Raw genomic sequence first — 23,631 nt, 5'->3', positions numbered from 1 at the left:
AAGTGCTGCACCAAACTATACACTGGTGCTGAGGGAGCAGAGGCCAAGAGCACCCAACCCAGCTGCAGCCGGGAAATCCTGAAAGGCTTCCCAATGGGGGTGACACAGAAGTTAAATGCTAAGGATTGAGATGGAGCCAGCAAATCAAGTAATACTGAGCACACTCAACAGTAACGCTGTTTGTTATACTGCCAGGACTTGTACTATGGGCCTTTACAAGTATGATCTCTAAACCTCACAATTTGAACCCCATATCAAAGCCACAATTATCCCCAATTCACTCAAGATCAGAAAAGGTAAGTGCTGTGGGTAAGACCATGCAGGATTTGATTCCATTTTTTCCTCCAAATGATATTGCTTATGACCAAAAAGGTAATGAGGGAAGTTTTCAAAAAGCAATAAAACCTGTTGATAAGACTTATTTTCAAATGCATTAAGGATTAGAGTAGTAGAAATGAAGAAACCTCTGACACTATTCTAAGGAAAATTTAATGGCTGAAGTTACCCCTCACTTGAGATTTGAAGGCGCACTAAACTTCCACCAGAATTTGGATTTGACATGCCCAAAAGTGAACTCAATCCCTTTCCCAAATCCCTACTCCTGCCATATTCCCTTTCTTAATAAGTGACACCAGTACCTGTCCTATTACCCAACCCAGGACTCTGGGATTCCTCTCAGACTCTGCCATCCTTTCTCTTCACCCTCATCCATAACCAACCAGTCTTCATGTGATTCAGATTGGGTTTCCAAATCTAAAATATTTTAGCATATGTAAACAGGAAATCCCAAGCCCGTGGTTAAAGGACAGATTATTCAGTAAATTGAGATAAGCATATAGAGGCCAGGGTATCTATAGTGTACTGAAACTCTCAAACCATAATATAAAGTATGTAACTCATTTGGAATTGACTTTGAAAAGGATACATCCATGAGTATTTTTATCATTTAGGGATGATTAATAACTTTCTTAGGCTGTCACTAAAGGAAAAGACTGATGGATTTGACTATATAAAAATGTAAAATATATGCTTGTCAAAAAAAACTGTAAATGAATCAAATTCAAAAGCCAAGTTGGGAGAAATACCTATAAAATAAATGTAAAAGACATTTATTTAATACAGAAAAGTTTTTATAAATCTGTAAGGCAAAATAAAATATTCCAGGAGAAAAAAAAAGGGATCATCAATAGTCGGTAAACCTCCTTTTAAAAAAAAAGAAAATATAGTTAAACATATGAACAAGTTTTAATCATCAGCAGTATTCAAGAAATGTAGATTTAAACATAATTTGGCATTTATCACTCATCAAAACAGAAAAGACGATAAAGATAAGATTCAGTATTGGTAAGACACAGAGAAAAAGACACTATTTTCTCCTTTTCATGGACAGCACCACGTATCAGGACAGCAATTTATCAATTCATATGAAAAGTTCTTAAAAATGAATATGGAACTTTCAGGACAAGATGATGAATTTAATTAATAAATCGGACATATTTCCCTATTTAAAAAGTCCCTGAAAACTACAGTAAAGGGATTAAAAAAAAAAACCTACAACCTTCCAAGATCAGAGAAAACATGAGAAAAGACACAACTACACCACTGGAGAAGCTGGAAAGCAGGGTAGCCACCTTCACAGACGTCTGCCAGGTGACCCCATGCTAACAAGAAACTGAGTTTATAGCAGCAAATCCTCAGGAGGTAATGAAGCTAGGAGCACCAGGTACCTCTCATCACTAGATCCCCATCCCCACTCCATGCTCTGGACCACGCAGACTTCTCTGCTGTCCCAACCACTAAGTCCAGTCCCAGCTGCTGTATGAATGTGTATGTGTGTGTGTACATGTGTGTGGATGTATAAAATATACAACATGAGATTTTCCACTGTAACCACTTTTAAGTGTACAGTTCAGTAGCATTAAGTACAATCACACTGTTGTGCAACAATCAGCACCACTCATCCATCTCCCCAAATGAAACTTTTGTATCCATTGAACAATAGCTCTCCATTTCCTGCCTCTCCCAACCCTGGTGTCTAGTCACCTTTAAAGAGGTAGTCATGAGCAGATCACAGGCTCACAGGACATCTGAGAAGCCTCCAAGGTGGGAAAAAGAAACTAAATGGCACAATGAAGAGAAAAAGCAAGTTGTGGAAATGGACCACCCAGGGGGAAAAACTAAGAAACAAAACAAAATATTATTAATATACTCCAAGGGATAAGAAAACATATTGCTTCTATTAAATAAGAACAATATGCTATAAAAGTAACTTGCAGAAAAAAAATTAGTGTGTGTACATGTGTGTGTATCATGGAAGTCAAATCATGATAGTAGAAATAAGCAACTAAACAGAAGGGAAGGAAGGAAGTGACGGGAAGGAAGATAAAGCTGAAGAAAGAGCAAACAAAGCAGAATAAAAAGATAAGTAAAGATAAGGAAGAGAAAAGATAAAATTTAGAGATTCAATCTAGGAGGTTTAATAATGGAATAATGGGAGATGCTAAAAGAGAATAGAGAAAAAAATGGGGAGGAATTATCAACTAAATACCTCAAGAAATTTTCCAAAACTTGAGAGACATCAGATGACAGATGGAAGCATAAATGTCCAGCCTATGCTAAGGCTCACCACAGTGAATTTCAAACCTCTGGGGACACAATGAAGATTCCACAAAGGAAAAAAACAAAAACAAACAAACAAAAAACGCACAAAGGATCAGGCATCAGATGGCCTTTGGTTATTTTTTTTTAAATATTGAAAGACAGAAGACAATGCAATAAAACTATCATAATTCTGAAAGAAGGTGATATCTAATGCAACCAGACCATCATTCACATAGAAAATTAGAATAAAGCTTTCTTCAGACATGGATGATCTCAAAAGATTTTATCTTCCTTGCTGTCTTTCCTAAGAAGCTTCTAGTTGTTATTTCAGCAAAATAAGTATGTAAGCTAAGAAAAAGCAAGCCATGGAATTCCGCATAGGAGAGGGGACAAAGGAGAACCCCACAAGGTTGACGCAGGGAGATCCTAGGTGACAGTGACACATAGCCCCCAAGGCCAGTCCACCGTGCAGACTCATGGAGGGCTGTCATTACCATCTCTCTTGAAAACTTACCTCGTTTTAAGCTGAGGACAGATTGTCTGAATAAGACAAGAACTTTTAATATGAATTGATAAATAGTTCTCTTGATATGTGGTACTGTCCCGTGAGAAGAATATGGAAATATCTATAAGTCTATATACTGCATATGCTGTATATTCTGTATCCTCACCGACACTGCATCTCAATCTTAGTCATCTCTGTTGTTCTGATGAGTGTAATGATGTCTGAATGAGGATAGATTCCCACATTTCTCCCTAGAATTGGATGTTCTGACCACAGCCTGCCTGCGCTTTCTCTCCGTGCCTGCTGGATCAGCTGAGGACATCCATTTCATCCCTCAGATGTGTTCTGCTTTGACCTTGTCCTGAGGGTAGGCAGCACACTGTAATGAGGGCAGGGGAAGAAAGCACCAGGCAGCCATTATATCTGTCCAGATTTTTGCCTTATACTAATACCCAGTCCACACAATAGCCCTGTCAGATGCCCCCACTGGGGTGAGCACCCCTGTTTCCCTGAGCTCACTCATGATTTAGCTGTCTTCTCCAGAATAGACTTTGAAAGCCCATAGGTCAATGGTCTTGTTCTTGACATGACAGGATACAAGTATTTATTGCAAACAACACTTCAAAAAATAAAGAAGCCTGGAAAACCAACTAACTAGATAGATGATTGATCAATCGATCAATCAATAGATAGATAAAAGCATCAGGCAGGGGAGACAAACATGGAGTAAACAATAAATAATGTAATTAAAGAAGGTCATAAGTGCACTGAAGGACGTGAAGGGGAGTCACACATGGCGCAATTGCTGTGTGGGCCAGAACTGTGTGGACTGGGTACTAGTATAATCCAGATTGGAAAGTAAGAAGTAAAATGTTCACCGTTTGATGATTACATTATATCTAAAAAGCTCTAAATACACATGAAGACACAATTAGAACTAATAAACAAGTTTAGCAAAGCACAAGGACAAAAGGTCAATATATAAAAATCAGTTGCATTTCTATACACTAACAATGAGGCATCCAAAAATGAAATTAAGGAAACAATGTCATTTACAGTAGCATCAAAAATAATAAAATATTTAGTCATAAATTTAACCAAAAAGGCAAAACTTATATACTGGAGACTATAAACCATTGTTGAAAGAGAGCTTATAAAGACCTCAGTAAACAGAAAGATAGCCCAAGTCATGGATTGGAAGCATTAATATTGTTAACATGACAATATTCCTCAAGTTGACCTATAGGATTAAATGAAATCTCTAACAAAATCCCCACTGTCTTTTTGGAAGAAATGGACAAGATGGCCCTAAAATTCATATGTCAAAGCATAGGACCCAGACTAGACAAAACAATCTTGAAAAGGAAGAGAAAAAATAATGTGGGAAGATTCACAGTTACTGATTTTAAAACTTAACTACAAAGGAGCAGTTATCAAGACAGTGTGGTACTGGATCTGGGAAGAATGTCCTTACTTCTAAGAGAAAACCCAAGGAAGGGATGGGTGTGTGGATGGGGCAGCTGGCAGCTATTTTCTTGTTCTTGTAAGACAGCAGGTTTGGGACAATATCAATGAGGGAAATGACCAAGCAGAGAAAGACAGGATCTCGTGGTACTGCTGTACTGCTGAACTGCTGATTCAACCAACCCTGGCGTATCTCGGGACCTTCTGTTTTAGGAGATGGTAAATTTCTTTATAATTACAGGATATTTTTTGTCCTGAGAGGAGCCTCCTACATCTTTGACATTCATTTTTCTCTCTGCCTTGCTTCTTCCCACAGCTCACTTATTATAATGATTATCTTATTATCCTCTCTTCAGACAGGCCATTTTGATGGGCCTCATTAAACAGCAGTTCTGGCCCACACAGCAATTACGCTGTGTGTGACTCCCCTTCATGTCCTTTAACGCACCTATGACTATCATAAATTACATTATTTATTGTTTACACCATGTTTGCCTCCTCTGCCTGATGTAAACTCTATAAAGGTAGACACTTTGGCCTGTTCAAGGGCACACCCCACGCACTGAACTGGGGACTGGCATATAGTAGTTGCTTAATAAGCATTCATTAGGTCTTTTCCAAAGAAACGACCTTCCATGAGTGGAGCATTCTGCCTGGTGCCCCACTGTGGGCCAGGGCAAGAAGGAATAAAGCAAGCATGGGAGGTATTTCTTTCCTATTCTGGAGGGTATTCAGAAGGTTGATTGGATTTTGCTAAATATTTGTTGAAAATAAATAAAAATCTAGAGAAAGTGTGGCACTGGCATAAGGATAGACATGCAGATCAATTAAACAGGATTTACAGTCCAGGGATAAATCCTCACATTTACAGTCGGTTGATTTTTGACAAGGGTGTTATGACCATTCGATGAGGAAAGAAGCATCACTTCAACGAATGGTATTGGGGCATCTAAATATTCTCGTGAAAAAATTAATTTGAACCCCTACCCTGAACCATATATTAACACAATGGGTAAAGAACTACATGTAAGAGCTAAAACTATAAAACTCTTAGAAGAAAACATAGGTGTAAATCTTTGTGACTTTGGATTAGGCAACCCTTTCTTAGGGCACCAAAAGCTCAGGCACCCAAAGGAAAAATAGACAAACTCAATTTCATCAAAATTAAAAATGTTTTTGCATCAAAGGAGACTATCAAGAAAGAGAAAGTGAAGAGACAACCCACTGAATGGGAGAAAAACATTTGCAAATGTATTTGCAAAAAATACTTACACGACATAATTTGGTAAGAATGTGTATGCAGACTATATAAAGAACAATTGCAACTCAATAATAAAAAGCCAAATAACCCATGTTTTTTAATGGACAAAAGATTTGAATATACATTTCTCCAAATATGATAGATGGGTGGCAAATAAGCACATGAAGAGGTACTAAAAATGATTAGTTGTAAGGGAAATGCAAATAAAATCAGAAGATACCACCTCACACCCACCAGCATGGCCATAATTTACACAGAGGAAAATAACAAGTAAGAATGTAGACAAATTGAAACCTTCACAGACCACTGGTAGGAATGTAAAATGATATAGCCTCTGTGAAAAGCAGTTGGTTGTGGAAAACAGACTTGACAGTTTCTCAAAAAAGTAATCACAGGATTATCATATGACCGAGCAATTTCAGTCTTTGGTGTATACCCAAGAAAACTGAAAACATGTCCACACAAAAACATACACATGAATGTTCACAGCAGTATTATTTCTTATAGCCAAAAAGCGGAAACAACCCAAATATCCATCAACCAATGAATGAACAAATACAAGGAGTTCTATCCATACAATGGAATAATATTTAGCCATAAGGAATGAGTACTAATGTATATGCTATAGCATAGATGAGCCTAGAAAACATTATGTTAAGTGAAAGAAACCAGACACAAGAGGCCACATAATGTAGCTTTCATTTTATATCAAATCTCTAGAATAGGCAAATTCAGAGAGACAGAAAGTATCTTAGTGGTTGCCCAAGCAATTGAGGAGAGACTGCTAACAGGTTCAGGATTTCTTTTGGGGATGGTGGAAACAGTCTTGAATTCGATAGTGGTGATAGTCACAAAACATGAATATACTGAGACCCACTGAACTGTATATCCTTTATGATGGTGTATATTAGGTTATGTGAATTATATCTCAATTAAAAATTAGGGAAAATAAAGGATGACCATGCATGGACCAATGATCGGGTGTGTCAAGAGTTAGGATCAATATAATTCTGTGCACGTGAATTTCCCTACCCTCAACTTCTCAAATGAAGATCAAGAGAAAAATGCTGAGGGCCTGAACAAAGACCAGTGGCCCTGGATCCGGCCAGCAGGACCACACTCAAGAGATGCTGGCAGGAAGTGGAGGAGGAGAACACAGCCCCTCACTGAGACAGGAAATAAAGGATGAGAAGCAGGTTGGTTTCTAAGGGCAAGAGGAGAATGGCTAAGTGAGCCATTGGACTGACTGACAGAGCCTGCAGTCTCAGAGGGCCCCTGGTGAGCGTGCAGGAGACAGAGGACACAGGTTTGCAGCTCAGGAGAGAGGCTGAGTACCTGGGTTGGGAGGATGGATTTGGAGATCATCAGGATGGGCACAGTGGAGGAACTGCCCGCGGTGGTCTGACAGTGAGATTCTCGAGTGATCCCATTTGAAACAGGGAGCCCAGGAGGAAGAGGGTAGAAGTGAATCAGAAGATGGGGTGCTGAGCCCTCAGAAGGAGAAAAGGCCTGGAGGGAGGCATCAATAAGGTCAGATCAGCAGGACTGGAGCAGGAAAGTGACCCCTGGATTTGGTGAGTGGTGATTTCAGTTTAATGTACAACAGTCCAGAGAACTGCATCTGACTTGGGCTCAACTGAGACTGTAGTCAATACTCAAGCAGAATGGAACCAACTACCTTAAAAATAAAAAACTCACCAGGAAAAGCCCCTGACTTGCCTGTGCATGCAGATCCAGTCACCTGGCTTTATTCACACATTCCCTGAGCCAGTCTTTCTGATTCTTTTTTTTTTCTTCTGAAATAGCCTTGTTTTTCTTTACTGCATGTGCTAATACTGGGATGGAGGGCTCAGAGAGTTCCCACCGGCGTCAGTCCTGACCGGCCTGAGAATGGACCATTCTGCCTTGGAGATGCTGGACTTCACAGTTCAGGGGAAAAACACGAACATTAACTTTTTTAACTACAGAATCTTAACTAGGCGAAACACACATAAAAAAGGGGGATAAGAATATGGGCAGACGAGAGCACTTGCTTCTGGTTAGTCTCTTCACTATTTTTTTCCAATTATATGTGCTTTTTGATACATTCAAGTTTTCTTACAAAGAGCATGTATTACTTTAAAGACAAGAAAAAATGGTAAGGCTTGGAAAAAATGTTTTCATCAAATTCGAACAGGAGGCAAGCAGGGCTAACAATGTTAATGCTAGATGAACTAAATTCAGGCAAGGAAAAGAAAAGTTATGCTTCTAGGATGAAGCATTACATAATGGGAGCAATGGCTAATAACGAAGCCATGAAGATACAAATCTATAGTCACTAAAGAAACTGACAACGAGACACAGAAATCAGACATTATTAGGAACATGGGGAGGAACAGTCAATTGTAGGAAGAGATTTTAAAACACCATTATAAAAAAGACTTAAGAAAATCAACTCATAGTCTACCTAAATACACAAAATTGATGTCTGGCAGGAATTCAGTCCCATGATTACAGTGTGGTGGGGGGTGGTCTTCGCAGGTGTACACAGAACATTTACAAAACTCAATAGTACTAGTCACAAAGAAACTGTCAATAAGGAAAAAAATGTTAAATTCGTCTTCTAATTAAAGAGAAGACACTTCTGGCTTGGAGAAAATATAGAGGCTAAAGCCGGGGAAGGAAAAGAGGGAAACAGTGTCAGTGTAGTCTAAATATCCCCTGGTATTTGGAGGAATGAGGGGTGGTGAATGGGACTTAACTTCAGGGTCAGCCTGGACCAGATACCTCTTCCCCCCTTTTTCTCACCACTAAACATCTTCATTTAGGCCTGAAGTGTAACAATTGCAATGGTACTTGTGGTTTTCAAGGTGTGGGTCCTGCCCCAAAGCCCTAAGTGTCACCTGGGAGTTTATGAGAAATGCACAATCTCAGCCCTACCCCAGACCACCTGAGGCAGAATTTTAGGGTGGGGTTCCAGAAGGTTCTCAGACAAAAGCATCTGATCCTAAAGGTGTATTAATACCGTGTCTCCCTTAGCCCTTGAGCAGGTGACTCTGAGAGGTGGGTGTCTCTGGCCCTCAGTGGGATTCAGCTGCCAGAGCCCACAGTAGCAATCTGTATAACAGCTCCTCCTCTGGTGCCTTCCCAGTCCTGCCTCCCCACCCACCTAGGGAGGCTCTCTCCACCTCCCAAATCAACTAATGAACTCAAATCTTTGGGGGAGCCCAAACTAAGACATTTACTGGAGACCCCTGTGCTCACGGAGCTTGCATCTGGTTGAGGCTGGCTTGGATTTCCATTTTTCCCTCTCTGGCTGAACTCTGCTGGGATTTCCCTGGGGACAGAGCCCCACCAGCAGAGAGTCCTTGCTCCAATTCACCCCAGTACCTATGGTACCCTCCCATCTCCGGGTTGGCTAGCTCTCCTCTGCGCCACCTCTGGCGGCTTTGCTGCTAGCCCTGCTCACCTTTCCCAGCCCTACCGAGCTTCATCACTCACTGCCTCACTGGGTGAGGCTCACTGAGGGTCTCCTACCAGCCAGGCCCTGTGGAAACATGGCCTGCCCAGCCCTGAAAGGTCAGCTGTGCAAGACACGGCAAAAGCACGTGCTGTGTGCTGGAGCAGGACATAGGGTGCTGAGGGAGCACAGAGCAGGGGCTCTAGAATGTCAGGAAGGGATTCTCTGAGGACATGACATGTAGGGGATACTGGGGAACAAGTGGGACTTGGCCAGAACACAGAGGGGGAGGAAGGTCAGGGATTCCTGGTAAGGGCATGGAGTGCTGCTGAAGCCAGAGGTCTGTGGCAGGTGCACAGAGAGGCTGCAGAATGGGGCTCTGTGAGCCACCCCAGAGAGAGAGACTCTGCCAGATGACTTAGAGGCTTCAGGGAATGGGAAGAATCTCTTTCCCACCAGAAGACTAGCAATGTCATTTTTAGAAGAATCTATAGATAATGAAATGGTCGAAGGTTAAAGAAACAGCAAAATTTGGGGCATAAAAAACCCAGCAGATGACCCATTAGTCCTCAAAATCTGAAGGCCCCAGAGACCCATAGTGGCCTGGCAGGCACACTGCTGGGTCAAGGTGCACAGAAGCCATCCACTTGCTACAGGAGGCCAGTTCAGAAGGGGCAGGATGACTTCAGCTCCAGGCCGATGAAGTGTGACAGGCTCCTGGAGATAATCAGGATCATCCAGGACCTCTACCTAGTCCCACATGCTCCTCTGGGAGTGCCCATGGGGTAATCCTTCTCTCCTCAGCATGCTGACAGCAAGGGGTTGAGCCCACCCCTAATCCTTCAGGGGCTGGAAGCGAAGCCTCCTTGGCCTTGAGCATGCATGCTGGCTGTCTGGCTGTCTCTTGTCACCAACTTGGGGGCTTCTCCCTGCAGTGAGCACAGTGGATTTTGTAGGCTATGAGCCAACACAAAGGCACGATTAATGAAAGCACTCCCCCACTCCCACCTAGACACCAGGCGCCTTCCTCTGACTTGTCTCCAAGGACGTCAAAGGATTTTTGTTACTGCCAGCCAAGATTTACTTACTTTCTATTTTTTCAATTGAGCCATCATTACTAACAGCACTGAAGTCCATAAAACCTGCAAACACTACCCATTTCTACCTATAGTCATGTTAGCCACGGTGGCTCAAAAGGGAATTCTTACGTAAGATGAACAGTTCCCATCATGGGACAGAATTTCATTTTTCACTTTGCTTCTCAGGACAGGACAGTGGGGCTGGGCTGGGGGTGGGAATGTGGAAGAATTCAGCTTTGGGTGTCATCTACTTTAGGTAACATGAAGAGGGGAAATTAGCCTACATTCATGACCAGTAATCCTGAAAAGCCCTGTGGGACTCAAGGAATAATGAACCAGTGCTGGCCTAGATTTCTGCCTCAAAGCATCTCCCATTCCCCAGATCTGGCCCCAGGGACAGGAGACAGAGACACCTGGGCTCCCATTGGAGTGAAAGTGGCATGCCCCCACTGACGTGTGCTGCCATCTCCCTCCGCGGAACCCTCTGCAGGCCGGCTGCCCCGTACCTTCGTCACTGTTGTCATCCACGAGGATGATCTCCTTCAGCAGGTGTGTGGGCGTGTGGTTGACGGCACTGTGGACTGAGCGGAGGATCACCGACAGGGCCTCGTTCACAAAGATGAAGATGATGGAGATCTGGGGCAGCTCCTTGGAGTACTGGAGCTCCCTACACCTGGGAAGAAAGCCGGGGAGAGCGGAGTCAGAGGGAGGTGGAGCACCATGGCTGGACACAGGAGGGATTCCAGCCCCTCCTCCACGTCTCCCAAGCCTTGAACCATTGGTTCCCCTCTTGGCCTTTCTTGGCTGAGCCCTGCAAATCAGGCCTAACAGGAGACCAGTAAGGGACCCAGCCCCACTTCTCCCAGATTTGCCACCCTAGAGGAACCAGAAGCATCAGTCTTGGGCACATATCTGCTGTATCATAGGCTGCCATAGCCCCACTTCAGTGCCCACCTGTCTAACTCCCACCCTGGCACCTGTGTTTCCTGGCTGGGACCTGCTTTGCTGCTGCGAAAGCAATCACCCCACCTCCATCAGCCCTTGCCCAGAGACAGCTGGGAGCTGATGCACAGATACCCCAGCTCACCACAGCCCTTGAGCAGGTGACTCAGACTTGGAGGTGCAGGGAGGATTGTACACGGGCCCCCAGAGCTCCCCCAGTGGTGGTGAGCCATATAACACCCCTCCAGGGGGCCTTCCTTCTGCAGTCCTTCCTACTTCCCACTCCCCTAGTGGTGCTCTTTTCACCTCCCAAATCAATTAATGCACTCAAATCTCTGTGGCAGGTCTGTTTCTGATGGAGTCCAAACTAAGGCACGAACTGGAGACCACTGTGCTCATGAAGCTTACATTCTGAAAGGTATAAATAATCATCATGGAGGAAGCAGGCCTCCTGCCTGCAAGGAGTGTGCTGTCTGACACACCCCGACTCTTCCTGCAAGACTTCTTAGAATGTCCCTTGGGGAAGGAGACGGGGCCACCTGCCTAAGAGGTCCTCCTCTCTAATATCCAGTGACTGCCCGATCCCTGAAGTCAGGAGTGACGGGGAAGAATCCTCTTCATCCGGGCTGGACTCGGGTGCAGAGCTTTGACCTCCTGGGGCTCCCCATGGTGTAAGAGATGCTTTAAGACCCAGGGAACGTGCTCTGCGTGGCTCAGCCACGGGAGCACCAGTGCTCTGTCCTAGCAGCTCTGAGGAATTTTTTTTATACTTAGTCTGAGCCACAGTGGAAACCAAATAGGACAGAATGGTGAGCTGGAGCATTTCAATACATCCTCCTTCTGCTGTGAAATTGCACAATACAAAGCAGGATGTGGTAGAGGGCAAAACAAAGGGACACAATGAGGGACTGAGTGAGAGGGAAGCAACCTTCATGAGGGAGCAAGAAATATGGCTGTTTTTTATGCTGAGCAGCGTGGGCTGTGTCGGGTTGTATTAATCATGTAGGCAATTTTTGGAAGAAAATAAAGTTTTGTTGCAATATACATTTGTGTCTCCTGGAGGAGACCATCCGGGGATCCATTGATCACACAGCCTCATTTTTATCATGTCGCTATAAATTCACTTCTGGAGGCTGCCAAGGAGGCAAGAATGGTTATTGACAGGCTCCCAAGCAGCTGACGGGAATCACCTCACTTACTGCATGGTGATCCCAGGGAGGAGGGCACCCCAAAAGTCCCTCTGAGCCCCTTTGGCCAGGGTCGGTGGCCAGCCGGAGGCTGGCAGCTGCTCCTTCTCAGCCCGTTCCTCACCAGCCACTCACGAGCACACACACAGTGCACATTCGCCTACTCTGAGCATTCATCCCTAGGGCTCGTTCCTCTGGTCCTTTGTTTTTAATGCCTTCTCGTTCTTGAAATTAAGAAGCAAAATAGGCCAGATTGCCCTGCACCTGCGCCATCTTCTCTACCCACAGGCGATGCGGTCATGCTGCCATCAGGGCAAAGCTGTGAGCTAGGCTTCTTGGCTGGAGCAGGCGATTCTCCCACTCCAATGAAGCGGGAAACACGGTAGCCACAGGGAATGACTGTGCCTTCTCAAGGGTCAAGGCAGCAATTTAGGAAGTCATGGGGGCATTTCAAAACTGAGAACTGCTCTGCCACACGTGGGAGACACTGCTCATGTCTCTTCATCCCTCAATGGTCAAAATCATCCACACCATCAATTAGCTCTGCGTACCTGGCTGAAGTCCTTATAAGGACCAAGTGAGACCAGCATTCGGGAGCCCCATGAAAATGCAGAGCACCAACTAATGGAAAACCCAGTCTGCCGGACCAGCCCCCGCTATTCTCCCTGCTGGCTCCTCTATTCCCTTTGTATATTCCCCACTACCGCGGGCCAGGCTTCCAGAGCCTTCACTTAACTCAGGCCCTTCCTGCAGGATGCTCCTCCCTGACATGGCCCACCCAGGCCTCTAACCTTGCCCAGCTTACAACATTCACCTCTCCCGGGGCCTTGTCCTCAGGGTCTCACAGTAGGGATGCTTTATGAGTATGGTCATTATTATGAAAATCAGCATTGTTTCAGTTGGTCTTTAAGATCTAGGGAAGTAGACTCTGCCTTAAAATAACCTCTAAGCCTGCCTTATTGCCTGATATGTAGGTGATGTACAGAATATGCTGGAGAGAGATACAGTTGAAGTTTTAAGCACTTTCTGTAAGAAGTGGACACTGACTGATACATCCAATCAGACACCTAATGCCCAATGCACAGGGTGAGTACAGGAGATGAGACGAAGGGTAGACAGTGCAGAGAAAGAGAGGGCTCACAGTGAAAGAGCACAGATATGCCTCCTGCCCCTAAGAGTTGATGCTGAATCAGTTCTTGCTGTGGCCCGATGACCCTCAGACAGCATATCAAAACACACACATCTGGGTGCCCCACCCCTGCAGACTGGGGCATTTGTCCCCCTTCCTGAGATCCTGCAGAGCTGAGATTGTGGAAGGTGCTCGGTGCCCAGGGCCACAGTGGGGTGGTATGCATGGTACTCTCTGGGTGGCCCATGCCAGGCAGCTGGGCAGGAAGACCTGGGGAGGGGGAAAGTCAGCTCAGAGCTTGGCTCCTAGCCCTGTCTCTATATAATGGAACATACAAAATCAGACACATTTCCTGCCTCTCCAACAGCCTTCCAGGCTGCAAAATCCAGGTAAGTAAGTAAGAGTAGCCTGGAGGTTTGTGAGAACAGCTTCCAGATCTGAAAGATACCCAGGGAGCGAGGAGAGAATGGCGCACCACAGAAACTACAAAATACCTTAAGAGCTACAGCTGAGGGCTGCTGCATGTCCCTCTAGCAACAAAGAGTCAGAGCTGGGTCTCCAAATCACAAATTTCCTTCCATTAACTAGTCAGTGAGTAATAAACCATTTTTTTTCTGAAAGAAGGTGGTTGGTAAAGTCCAGATCAATTTTAGTCAATGCACAAAGCCTAAGGGGGCTACAGAGAAATTCAAGACCAGATTCCTCAACTCAGAGAGCTAATAGAGACAGCTCTGCCAAGCTGTGCAAGAGAAAGCAGAGACAAATAACCAACCAAGTAAGGTCTCTTAGACACCCTGCACCTGTCCATTTGTTTGTCTATCCATCCATCTTCCTGGGATGTTTCCTTGAACTTGGTACTTCCCCGAGAGTAATTGCTATTTCTGCCACACCCCAGAGCCATGCCATGGACTTGACTTTACACCAAGTGCCCCTTACTTTCCTTCACTGATGCTGAGTAAGGAAAGGGGAGCTGAGGAGACCAGGAGAGGGTCAGAGTTGGCATGGAGGAAGGTCAAGGACCAAGGTTTCCAACAAGGAAGAAATCAAAGCCCAGATCACTGGCCATAAGCAGACCCCTGTCTATGACCACCTTGTAAGGAGACAACTTACATGACCCCAATGTGGTGCAGATAAAAGATACCAGGTCTCACGTGTGGCCCAGTCTGCCAACCCAGAAACAAAAAGATGTCCCCAAAACATCCCCTTTGATGTAAAAGAATTTAGATGCAAAGTGAGACTTGAAAGATTATAGATAATGATTACGATGATAATAACTAACACTTACATTGTGCAGGTTACATGCTAGAAACTGCTGGAAACTTCTAGGTACTGCTCCATCTCATTTAACCTTCACAGCAACCTTGTGAGATAGGTAGTGTTATCCCCATTTCATAGATGAGAAGACTGAGCACACAGGGGTGGAGGCACTTGCCCTAAGTCATGCAGTGAGTCTGAGAAGCAGCAGAGTGCCTAGATGTAAGCTTCATCGTCTGATGTTTAGACTCCTCCAAATGCCTGCACCTAACCAGGGCAGGGCATCGGAGCCACAGCAGACACACCTCCATGCGATTTTTACCCCAGCCCCTTCCTAGCTGGGGGACCTTGGCTAAACTGCTTAATCTGTCTGAGACTGTCAGCTTTCTCTCTCTACCCTAAAAACTCCAACCAGGAGACAGCATTCCATGGCTGGCTGCACCGTGCTGAGGCCGCTGAGGACAAGCAGCATGCAGACCAGAGAGTCCCCATCAAGTGGGATGTATGTGGTGAGCAGAAGCCAGTCCCACCTCACTGGGATTAATAAGGCTGGTGGGAATGTGGGCAAAGCTCCTCTGTTCTGGCTATGTATCTGGACAGGGTGCCACTTTGGGAAGTGGTCCCCAGGGAGTTATCAGAAGCCCCTTACCCAAAGGACCTCAAGCAGAGAGGTGGCACACCTGCCCTCAGCCATGCTGGGGCACTGCAGAGATCCTGCTGCTAATGAGCCACTGTGGGCCTTGTGCACGCAGGCCCGACTCTGTCTGCCCACACCAACCCCAGGGGCAGGGCCAGAGAGCCCCAGGACTTCAGGGCCTGGGTGTGGAAGGTGCACATGTGTGTGTGCTCAGGACAGCAAGGTGGGGCTGGCTTAGACTCCACTGCATCAGCCTCCACTCCTTATCCCCAATCCCACTCATGGCCATTGGGTCCGTCTAAGGTGAGGGCTCGCCTCCCAGGACCTGGTTTCTCCCTGTCTCACAGACCGTCATGAGGTGGCTGATCTGCAGGGCCCTCCTGGACGCTCACCTCAGCGCAGGCTCCAGGTCAAACGACAGCCCTCAGTTTCTGCCAGAGTGTTTGCATGACCCTGGTGAAGTGACCAATTTCCAAGCGCCAAGCTCTAATCCTGCTGCCAGCAGCCAAGGGCTTTTGACAACTACAGCAGAGTCCACCCTTGCAACAAGGCAGTTTCTAATGCAGTGTAAGTGCTAAGTGCCTGCTGGCTCTCCCTACCCCAGACATAACAGATGAGCTGAGGTGGACAGGAAGACGCTGAAGGAGAGCTGCGAGCTGGATTTGAGAGGTGGATCAATGGCTCAGACTTGCATGGTCAGGAGCAGGAAGGGGCAGGCAATTAGAGCACTTCTGAGCATACACAGGCACAAGGCCCCATTACTTTTCTTTTCCAGGGCCTTCTGAGAAGAAACCTACCTAAGCTTGTTTAGAGATGGAGCAGTAAAGAGCCAGGCCTTGGAACACAAACTTACATCCAGCTGTGCACCTTCCTGCCTGGCCAATTCCATTCCCTTTTCTGAGTGCTCTGAAAGCATGCATAAGGTCATAAAGGTCAATTAGTAAAGATTTTTGATAGCTGACTATGGAGACCATGCTCTCTCAGTGCCAGCCCTCTCTACCATGTTGTCTGGGTCCCAGAAGGCAATGTGGCTGAAACCAGAGGGAAGATAGCACGGGGAGTCAAACAGAATAGGTAGATGGAGTCAGGGAACACCAGCTGACATCCCAAGAGCAGCTCCCAAGAGGAAACTCTTGAGAACTGTGGCAGGCTTGAGACAGATGTGTCTTCACATCTACTCCAACTGCTGCTGTGGGCAAATGAGAGAGGTAAGGATTCCTTCTGTGACCGCCTAGCCATCGTCACCACATTCACACTACCTCAACATCAGATTCACTTCAAAGTCGAGGGTCCAGGTCCTGGGGTGTCTACCTTTTAAATTCTGAAAATGCTTTCTATATGAGAGCAAACCTGGAATGTACCCTTGTGCCACCTCCCCTCACACCTTCAGAATTGGCACACCTGCCCCCTGGCCTGCACGGCCACACTCTTCCTTTGCCTGGCCACACCCTCATGGGCTAGCATCAGACACACTTCACATAGTCAACAGCCCACATTCTCAAACCAAGAAGCAAAGGGTCCCATCCCCAAGAAAGCATTAGTGTGGTCCAGCCACTTAATAATGCGATTCATTTTTCAAACAGTGGCGTCCAGTTGCCAGACAGACATAATGAGGAAGGAAAGGCAAGTGTGTGAAATAGTCTTGGCTGCTGCCTGAATTCGATGTGGCTGTGAGCACTGACAGCACAAGCTTAACCAGAGATGTGGCTGGTGCACACCACACCACACTATACCAAGCCATGGTGTGACCAACCAAGAAGAGTGATGGGGCTCCTTCTTGGGGAACTTACTGCAGGAACACCAACACTCATGTGCCTGGAACATTGGCTCCAGGCATACCAACTGACATGAAACTTCACATACCCCACTCGTGTCTGTGCACACCACTGCCAGCTTCACTTCAGTGAGGAAACAAACTACTCCCTTCTCTCTGGCTCACTGGGGCCAGATGATGAAGTCAGATCACAGAGCAAATCTAAGTGTCTGTGTGGTTGATTTTATATGTCAACTTGGTGAGATCACAGCACCCAGATATTTGGTCACATATTATCTTAGATGTTTCTGCACAGGTATTTTTTAGATGCGATTAACATTTATATCAGTAAGCTTGGAGTAAAGCAGGTTACCTTCCACAATGTGGGTGGGCCTCATCCAATCAGTTGAAGGTTTTAAGAGAAAAAAGATTGACGTTCACCCCAGAAAGGGGGAATTCTGCCAGCAGACTGCCCCTGGATGCCAGCTGCAATATCAACTCCTCCCTGGGTCTTCAAACTGTCTGTGAACATTTTAGATTCTGGATATGTCAGCCTCTACAAGCATGTAAGCCAAACCCCTTGAAAAAAAAAATCTCTCTTTCTGTCTCTCTCCCTATCTCTCTCTCTCTCTCTCTCTCTCTCTCATCTCTATCTCTCTCAAACTCTATCTCTATCTCTATCTCTCTATCTCTATCTCTATCTCTATCTCTATCTCTATCTCTCTACCTATTTCTATCTCTATGGAGAGAGAGAGAGAGATGGAGAGATCCCACTGGGTCTGTTTACCTGGAGACCCTTCACTGGTACACTACTTTGCCATTTGGAAGAAAAGATGATGCCAGATTGAGGAGCACCATCTCATCAGAACCCTGTGTTTCCAGTCCCTCATCCCCGTCACAGCCACAGACACCCCAGCATGGCCAGGGAGCCTCTGACCCACAACCAGAGGTGGCCAGAAGGGCCCCCTGGCTTGGGTCACTGCAATGGAATCATCAAGACTCCACTGGCCTTTCCTGGACCTCTTCATTGCCCAGAGCTGCTCATCTCAACCATCTTCAAGTTCAATAGCCATACCTCTTTCACTGCAGTTGTCCGTGCCCTGTGCTCCCGAAAACATCCACTCTCAGACCTCCACAATACCTCTGGGCCCCAGGCCACTGTTTCCTCTCAGAGTGCCTGCCCTTCCCTGGCTTCACGTTCTTCATGCCCAGCTGAAATGGAGGCACTTCCCCTCAGTTGTGCCCTGCCTTTACCCTGCCTTGTCACCTAAGCCACTGTCCTTTCGGCCAGCCCTGAAGAACCCCAGCTCAGATCGTCCCTCTCACTTCCCTTCCTTCACACGTGCTGCTGATGCTGCAGGAGAAAGTGTCACAGCAGCAGCTGGTGATGAGGCAAATCCAGGGTTTCCAGCCTCTGTAGGTCCCTGGGAGCTGCCGCAGCCTTCTTTGTAAGACAGGTCAGAGTCCTCACTGCCCCACCTCCTCTCTGCACTACTCTCTCCTTTCACCACTTTCCTGGGGCCAATCACCCTCTTCAGGAAATCATGCTCCCTGCTCCGTGGGGAGATCAAGGCTGCAGAAATTTCCAAATATGCCCGCAGGGCTGTAGCATAGCATCAGTAGGCCCCACCAAGACCCACTGATGCCAAATCCCTTATCGAGCTCTTGAGGTGATTCCTCCATGCACAGAAATGTGAGAAGCACTTCCCTAGACCTTTTCCACCCCAGGAAGAGACTGAGGTGTCTCCCATTTAAATAAAACATCCTTTCCCCAGAGCCTCAATGTCCACCTTGTTTCCCCTGCCTGTCTCCCTCCTATATCTCTCATCCATTCCTCGCTCCACTATCACTTGGCTTCCAGTGACCCTATGGCACTAAACTGCTCTTGTTAAAGTTCCCAGTGACATCTATGTGGCCAGAATCAATGGAAGCTTTCTGACCTTAGCTGATGGTATTTCCCTTGGATCCTGGCACACCGGCTACTGCCCTCAGCCCCACCTGCACTTTTCCTCCTGCGTGATCTGCCCTGGCCACTTGTTCTGTTTCATGTATTGCCCTTTTCTGCTACTCTTCTAAATCCCCCAATTCCTCAAGGCTCCTTCTCTGCCTTTCATTAGTCTCTCTTTATAAACGCCTCCTGGATGGCCTAAGCTAGGTCTACAGCCCCAACCCTTATGCCGGCAACTCCAAACCCGAGTGTCTAGCCTGGACCTTCATTCTGGCTTCAGCTTCCCACTGGACATCTCCACATGGATGTCTCATAAGCACCCCACATTCAGCATGCCTAAAATTGACACCTGCTCCCTCTGAGCTTCCCTGTCTTCACTGAAGGGCACCCTCCTTTATCTCCCAGAGTCAGGATAGACTCACGACCCATTCACCATGTCCAACTGGTCAATAAATCCTGACGATCCTGCCATCTTCAGGATCTCTGTGTGACACTCACCGCTTTCCCATTTTTACTCCCTTAGCTCCACTCCTCATCCCTTCCCCCCTGAGTGACACCAAAAGCCACCTAACTGGCCCTTCTTTCAGCTAGCCCCCCTGTATCCCAGCCCTGCTCTATCCACCCTATGGTCCTGTCTGCCTTGATTTACTAATCAGAACTCAAATTCCGAAAGCTGCTTGGGTCAAGTGCATTAACCAGACCAGAGCTCCCTTTATATCTTCCCTCCTCATCAAGCCATTTCTATAATCATAGGAAAGCGTGGTACCATTTTTAGCAACAGCAAACTTTGCAAAACAAGATATGGGGCTGAGTAGCTTGATGGATGAGGCCTCTCTTTTGGACCTCTCATTATTAGGGAGAATGCACACTTTGCTGAGTGGTTTGATTTCCTCGGGTTGAGCTCTGCAGTTCATCCGGGAAGGAGAAGCATGCCTCATTAGCTCAGTTCCCAAACAGAGCAGTCTCTGGGATGAACTGCCTACTCAGCATTTGAGCCCCTGTGTCCTGCTTATCAGTGATTTGGGGGCAATTTTCATGAAATCAAGATTTAGCCTAGCCCATGCATGGCATGGGTTCTTATTTTGGCATCCCTGGAGCTGCAGGAAAAGTGCCAGAAACTGAATATAAGCTGTTATGGGTGTAAGAATATTTGTTTTTTCTGGGGCAAGAATTCACACCTTTCATTAGCTCTCCACGGGAACATGCCCAAAGGGGATGAACCCAGGCCACATGGCCAGAGAGTTGCAGCTCCACAGCCTGATTACTGACCAGTGCCTGGCCCACGTCCTGTTTACAAGCAGGGTAGAGTCAAAAAGCTCCACACCTCCCCTGCCAACCTGGTCTCTATACATATTTATTTTGGAATATTCCCAAAGCTATTTTTTATTTTTGGACTGATTACCTATTGGCTCCATGACTTCCTGGGAAATCTCTCTTGAGCTGTGAAGAGTTGCTTTTCCAAAGACAAGGCACTCTTCTTTAGCTAGAAAAGCCATGATTCAGCTCCTTGGCCAGGTGGCAGTGGGAGATCGTGACATGCAAAAAACTCTACCTTTCTTCAGAAGGTTTTTTTTTTTAAGTGATAAGGGTTGATTCACCTTCTTTAACCCAGAGCTCTGACCACTTTGTGCAGCACAGTTTTCTCTAGAAGGGAAGAGAAGACCCATACACATATGAGGCTGGGGGTGGGAACATCCTTCAGATTCTCAGCTCAGTAGATGAATCTGTCTGAGTATGATGTAGCTTGTTTTGCTTTAGTCAACTGAAGAGAACAGAAAAAGAAAAGAAAAACCCCAGAGTTTTATTAATCAATAGCTCAGGAATAGAATTTCTAAAAGCAATTAAGGATAAATTAGTGCAGACAGATTCAGGCCAGAGCTAAGAGAACTCCTGTGCCCTTAAGGTACAGGACATGTTGCCTAAGTTATTCATGCACAGTGTTTGTCCAATAACCCTCCTAAGTGGGCAGAATGAGAGGGGACAGCCCCAACAGGAGGAAAAAAAATACACAGGAAATGATACAAATTGGAAATAAAAAATAGCTGTGTTCCAAGGCCCAGCAGATTGAAAATTTGGTCAATAGGATTCCTCATAGAAATTGAAGGCCATAAAATGCTCTCCTCTCAGCCATGGCCCACCTGCTTCCTCCCACCTCAGCCCCACCCCCTCACACAAGGCCCTCACAGAGCTCCGACATGCTGCTGAAGTTGTTACGAGAAATATTATTACCAAACTGGATCTTTTTCTTTTTAATGTTCCAGCCAAATTGACCAGTCAAACAGCCTTTTTACTGACATTGACCCTGAAAATACACATTTACTCCCACATCTGGGCCACCACTGTCCTTGGCATTATTGTTGTTACTTCAATTAATTTTAATAAAAAATTAAGGAGTCTGCCCATAGTCTCCCCTAAAGGAAGAGTCTGAGTCAAATTACACACACCAGCCCCTCCAGACCAGTTAAGTCCTAACCTGGCCCTGCTGATCTTACTCAATCCAAAAATGCCTCTCCCTGCCTAGGAAACCCTGCGTATGCTGTGTGGCAAAATGCATTAATGTCCCTATCCTTCACCCCTCAAGGCATACAGATCCTTTGCCATGTGACTTTGAAGTTTTTCTCAATAAAAAGTCAAGTCTATTTCCCCACCCAGTGGATTCAAGCTCAACCACATGACTTTGTCTGACTAGTAGAACAAGGTGAAGATCTTGTGCCAGCCCCGAGCACAGGCCTCAGGAGATGATCCTGTGCCCTTGGCCATCACCTAAGAAGCACTGGTCCCAGGTGAGAATGGAAGATGGTAGGTGAAAGCTGACCCCACGCAGGACACACAGGCATGTGCGAGTCCAGCCTTTGCAGCCACTATGCCAAGAATGTCACAGCATATAGATGATCTCATTGCTTTTCCCAAAGAGCCAGTAATGTAGGCATCCCCATTTTACTGATGAGAAAACTGAGGCTCAGTCACAAGCCCAAAGGCAAGTGATTGGTAGGCAGAGCTGGACTTGAAACCCAGATCTACTAATTCTATAGCCCTCATCTTAGCCTCTGAGAAAAGAAATGATTTATCAAGGAGAGCTGGAATGAAGGGATTTGTGATTGCATATATTTATTCCTTTATACTTCACTGTAGTCTCCAGTGTTCTACACCAAAGGTATATTACTTTCATAAGTTAAAAACACTGTTACTTTTTAACAAATTTCCATGGAAATAATTGTAGCACTTGACCAATGATTTCAACATCAACCTGAAAGAATAAACAGGTAAGAATAAATCACAAGACTGTTGAAGTAGAAAGGGTATTGAGGAAGCCCAGAGACATGTATGATTTTAAAATCCAATATAAAACTAATATAACTTAACAAGAACAAGCTGACTGACAAGTGAAACAGAACTAAAAGGCCAGAGACAGACCTGATCTTAAGAGATTTTATGCCAAGAAATTACCAGAAAACAAGGGGTAAAGCAAGGATCATTCTATTGATGGTGTGGGGACTACTCTCTCTCTCTCTATTGAGTAAAATAATGACAGGCTCTCCTCCAAATACTTAAAAATAAATTTTAGAAAGATAAAACAGCTACATTTTAGAACTCAAAATATAAGGAAAGTCAAATAAAAATGTAAGTGAATATTCATACAAACTCTGGATACAGAAGAATCTTCAATAGTTCTATAAAACAGTTGACCCTAGGACAATGTGAGGTTTTAAAAAATTCATGTAAAACTTCTGACTTCCTAAAAACTTAACTACTAGTAGTTACTGTGGCCTGGAAGTCTTACCAATAAAATCAGTAGTCAATTAACACATATTTTGTACGCTAGATGTATTATATACTGTATTCTTAAAGTAAGCTAGAGAAAAGAAAATGTTTTCTCAAATTGTTGCAAACCTCCAAAAATTTTCCAATATATTTACTGAAAAAAAAGTTCATGTAGTCCTGTGCTTTTCAAACCCAAGTTGACTGTAATTATAAACTTCTGATCATAAAAATAATAAAATTTAAGAAACAATAGCAAACTGCAAGAAAAAACTTACAGCATTTACAAAAGATAAAAGATAATGGAAACCCAAAGAAAAAAATTAATTAAACAAAAAACACGAACACACAATTCAAAGAACAAAAGGAATATATGACAAATATATCAAAATAGGTGGACCCTCACCAGTAATAAAAAGAAGCCTGACTAAAACGATAAAGAGGCACAAAATCCTAATTGCAACCTAAATTAGTCATGGGGATGAAAGTACAGGATGCAGAACATAGTCAATAGTTCTGTAAATCTTTCTATGTTGACAGTAACTACACTAGTTGGGGTGAGCATTTAATAATGTATATAGCTGTCTAATTATGTTATATACTTGAAACTAATATAACACTGTATATCAACTATACTTCAATAAAAAATAGCAAAAAATAAATAAAACAATAA

General features: G+C 45.0%; 1 protein-coding gene across 2 annotated transcripts in view; it reads right to left on the bottom strand.

Moving 5' to 3' along the window:
- GALNT17 (polypeptide N-acetylgalactosaminyltransferase 17) overlaps positions 1 to 23,631 on the bottom strand; it is a 501,153-nt gene that overhangs the window by 263,308 nt on the left and 214,214 nt on the right. For both annotated transcript variants that reach the window (XM_037003038.2, XM_037003039.2), the window contains exon 3: positions 10,856 to 11,022. In XM_037003038.2, coding sequence (XP_036858933.1) covers positions 10,856 to 11,022 — 167 coding nt within the window. The remainder of the gene's footprint in view (positions 1 to 10,855; positions 11,023 to 23,631) is intronic.

This window comes from Manis javanica, chromosome 10 (assembly GCF_040802235.1).
Source record: "Manis javanica isolate MJ-LG chromosome 10, MJ_LKY, whole genome shotgun sequence".
Taxonomy (NCBI): Eukaryota; Metazoa; Chordata; class Mammalia; order Pholidota; family Manidae; genus Manis; species Manis javanica.
Note: the sequence above shows the minus strand (reverse complement) of the source record. Positions and strands in the feature narration are given on the sequence as shown.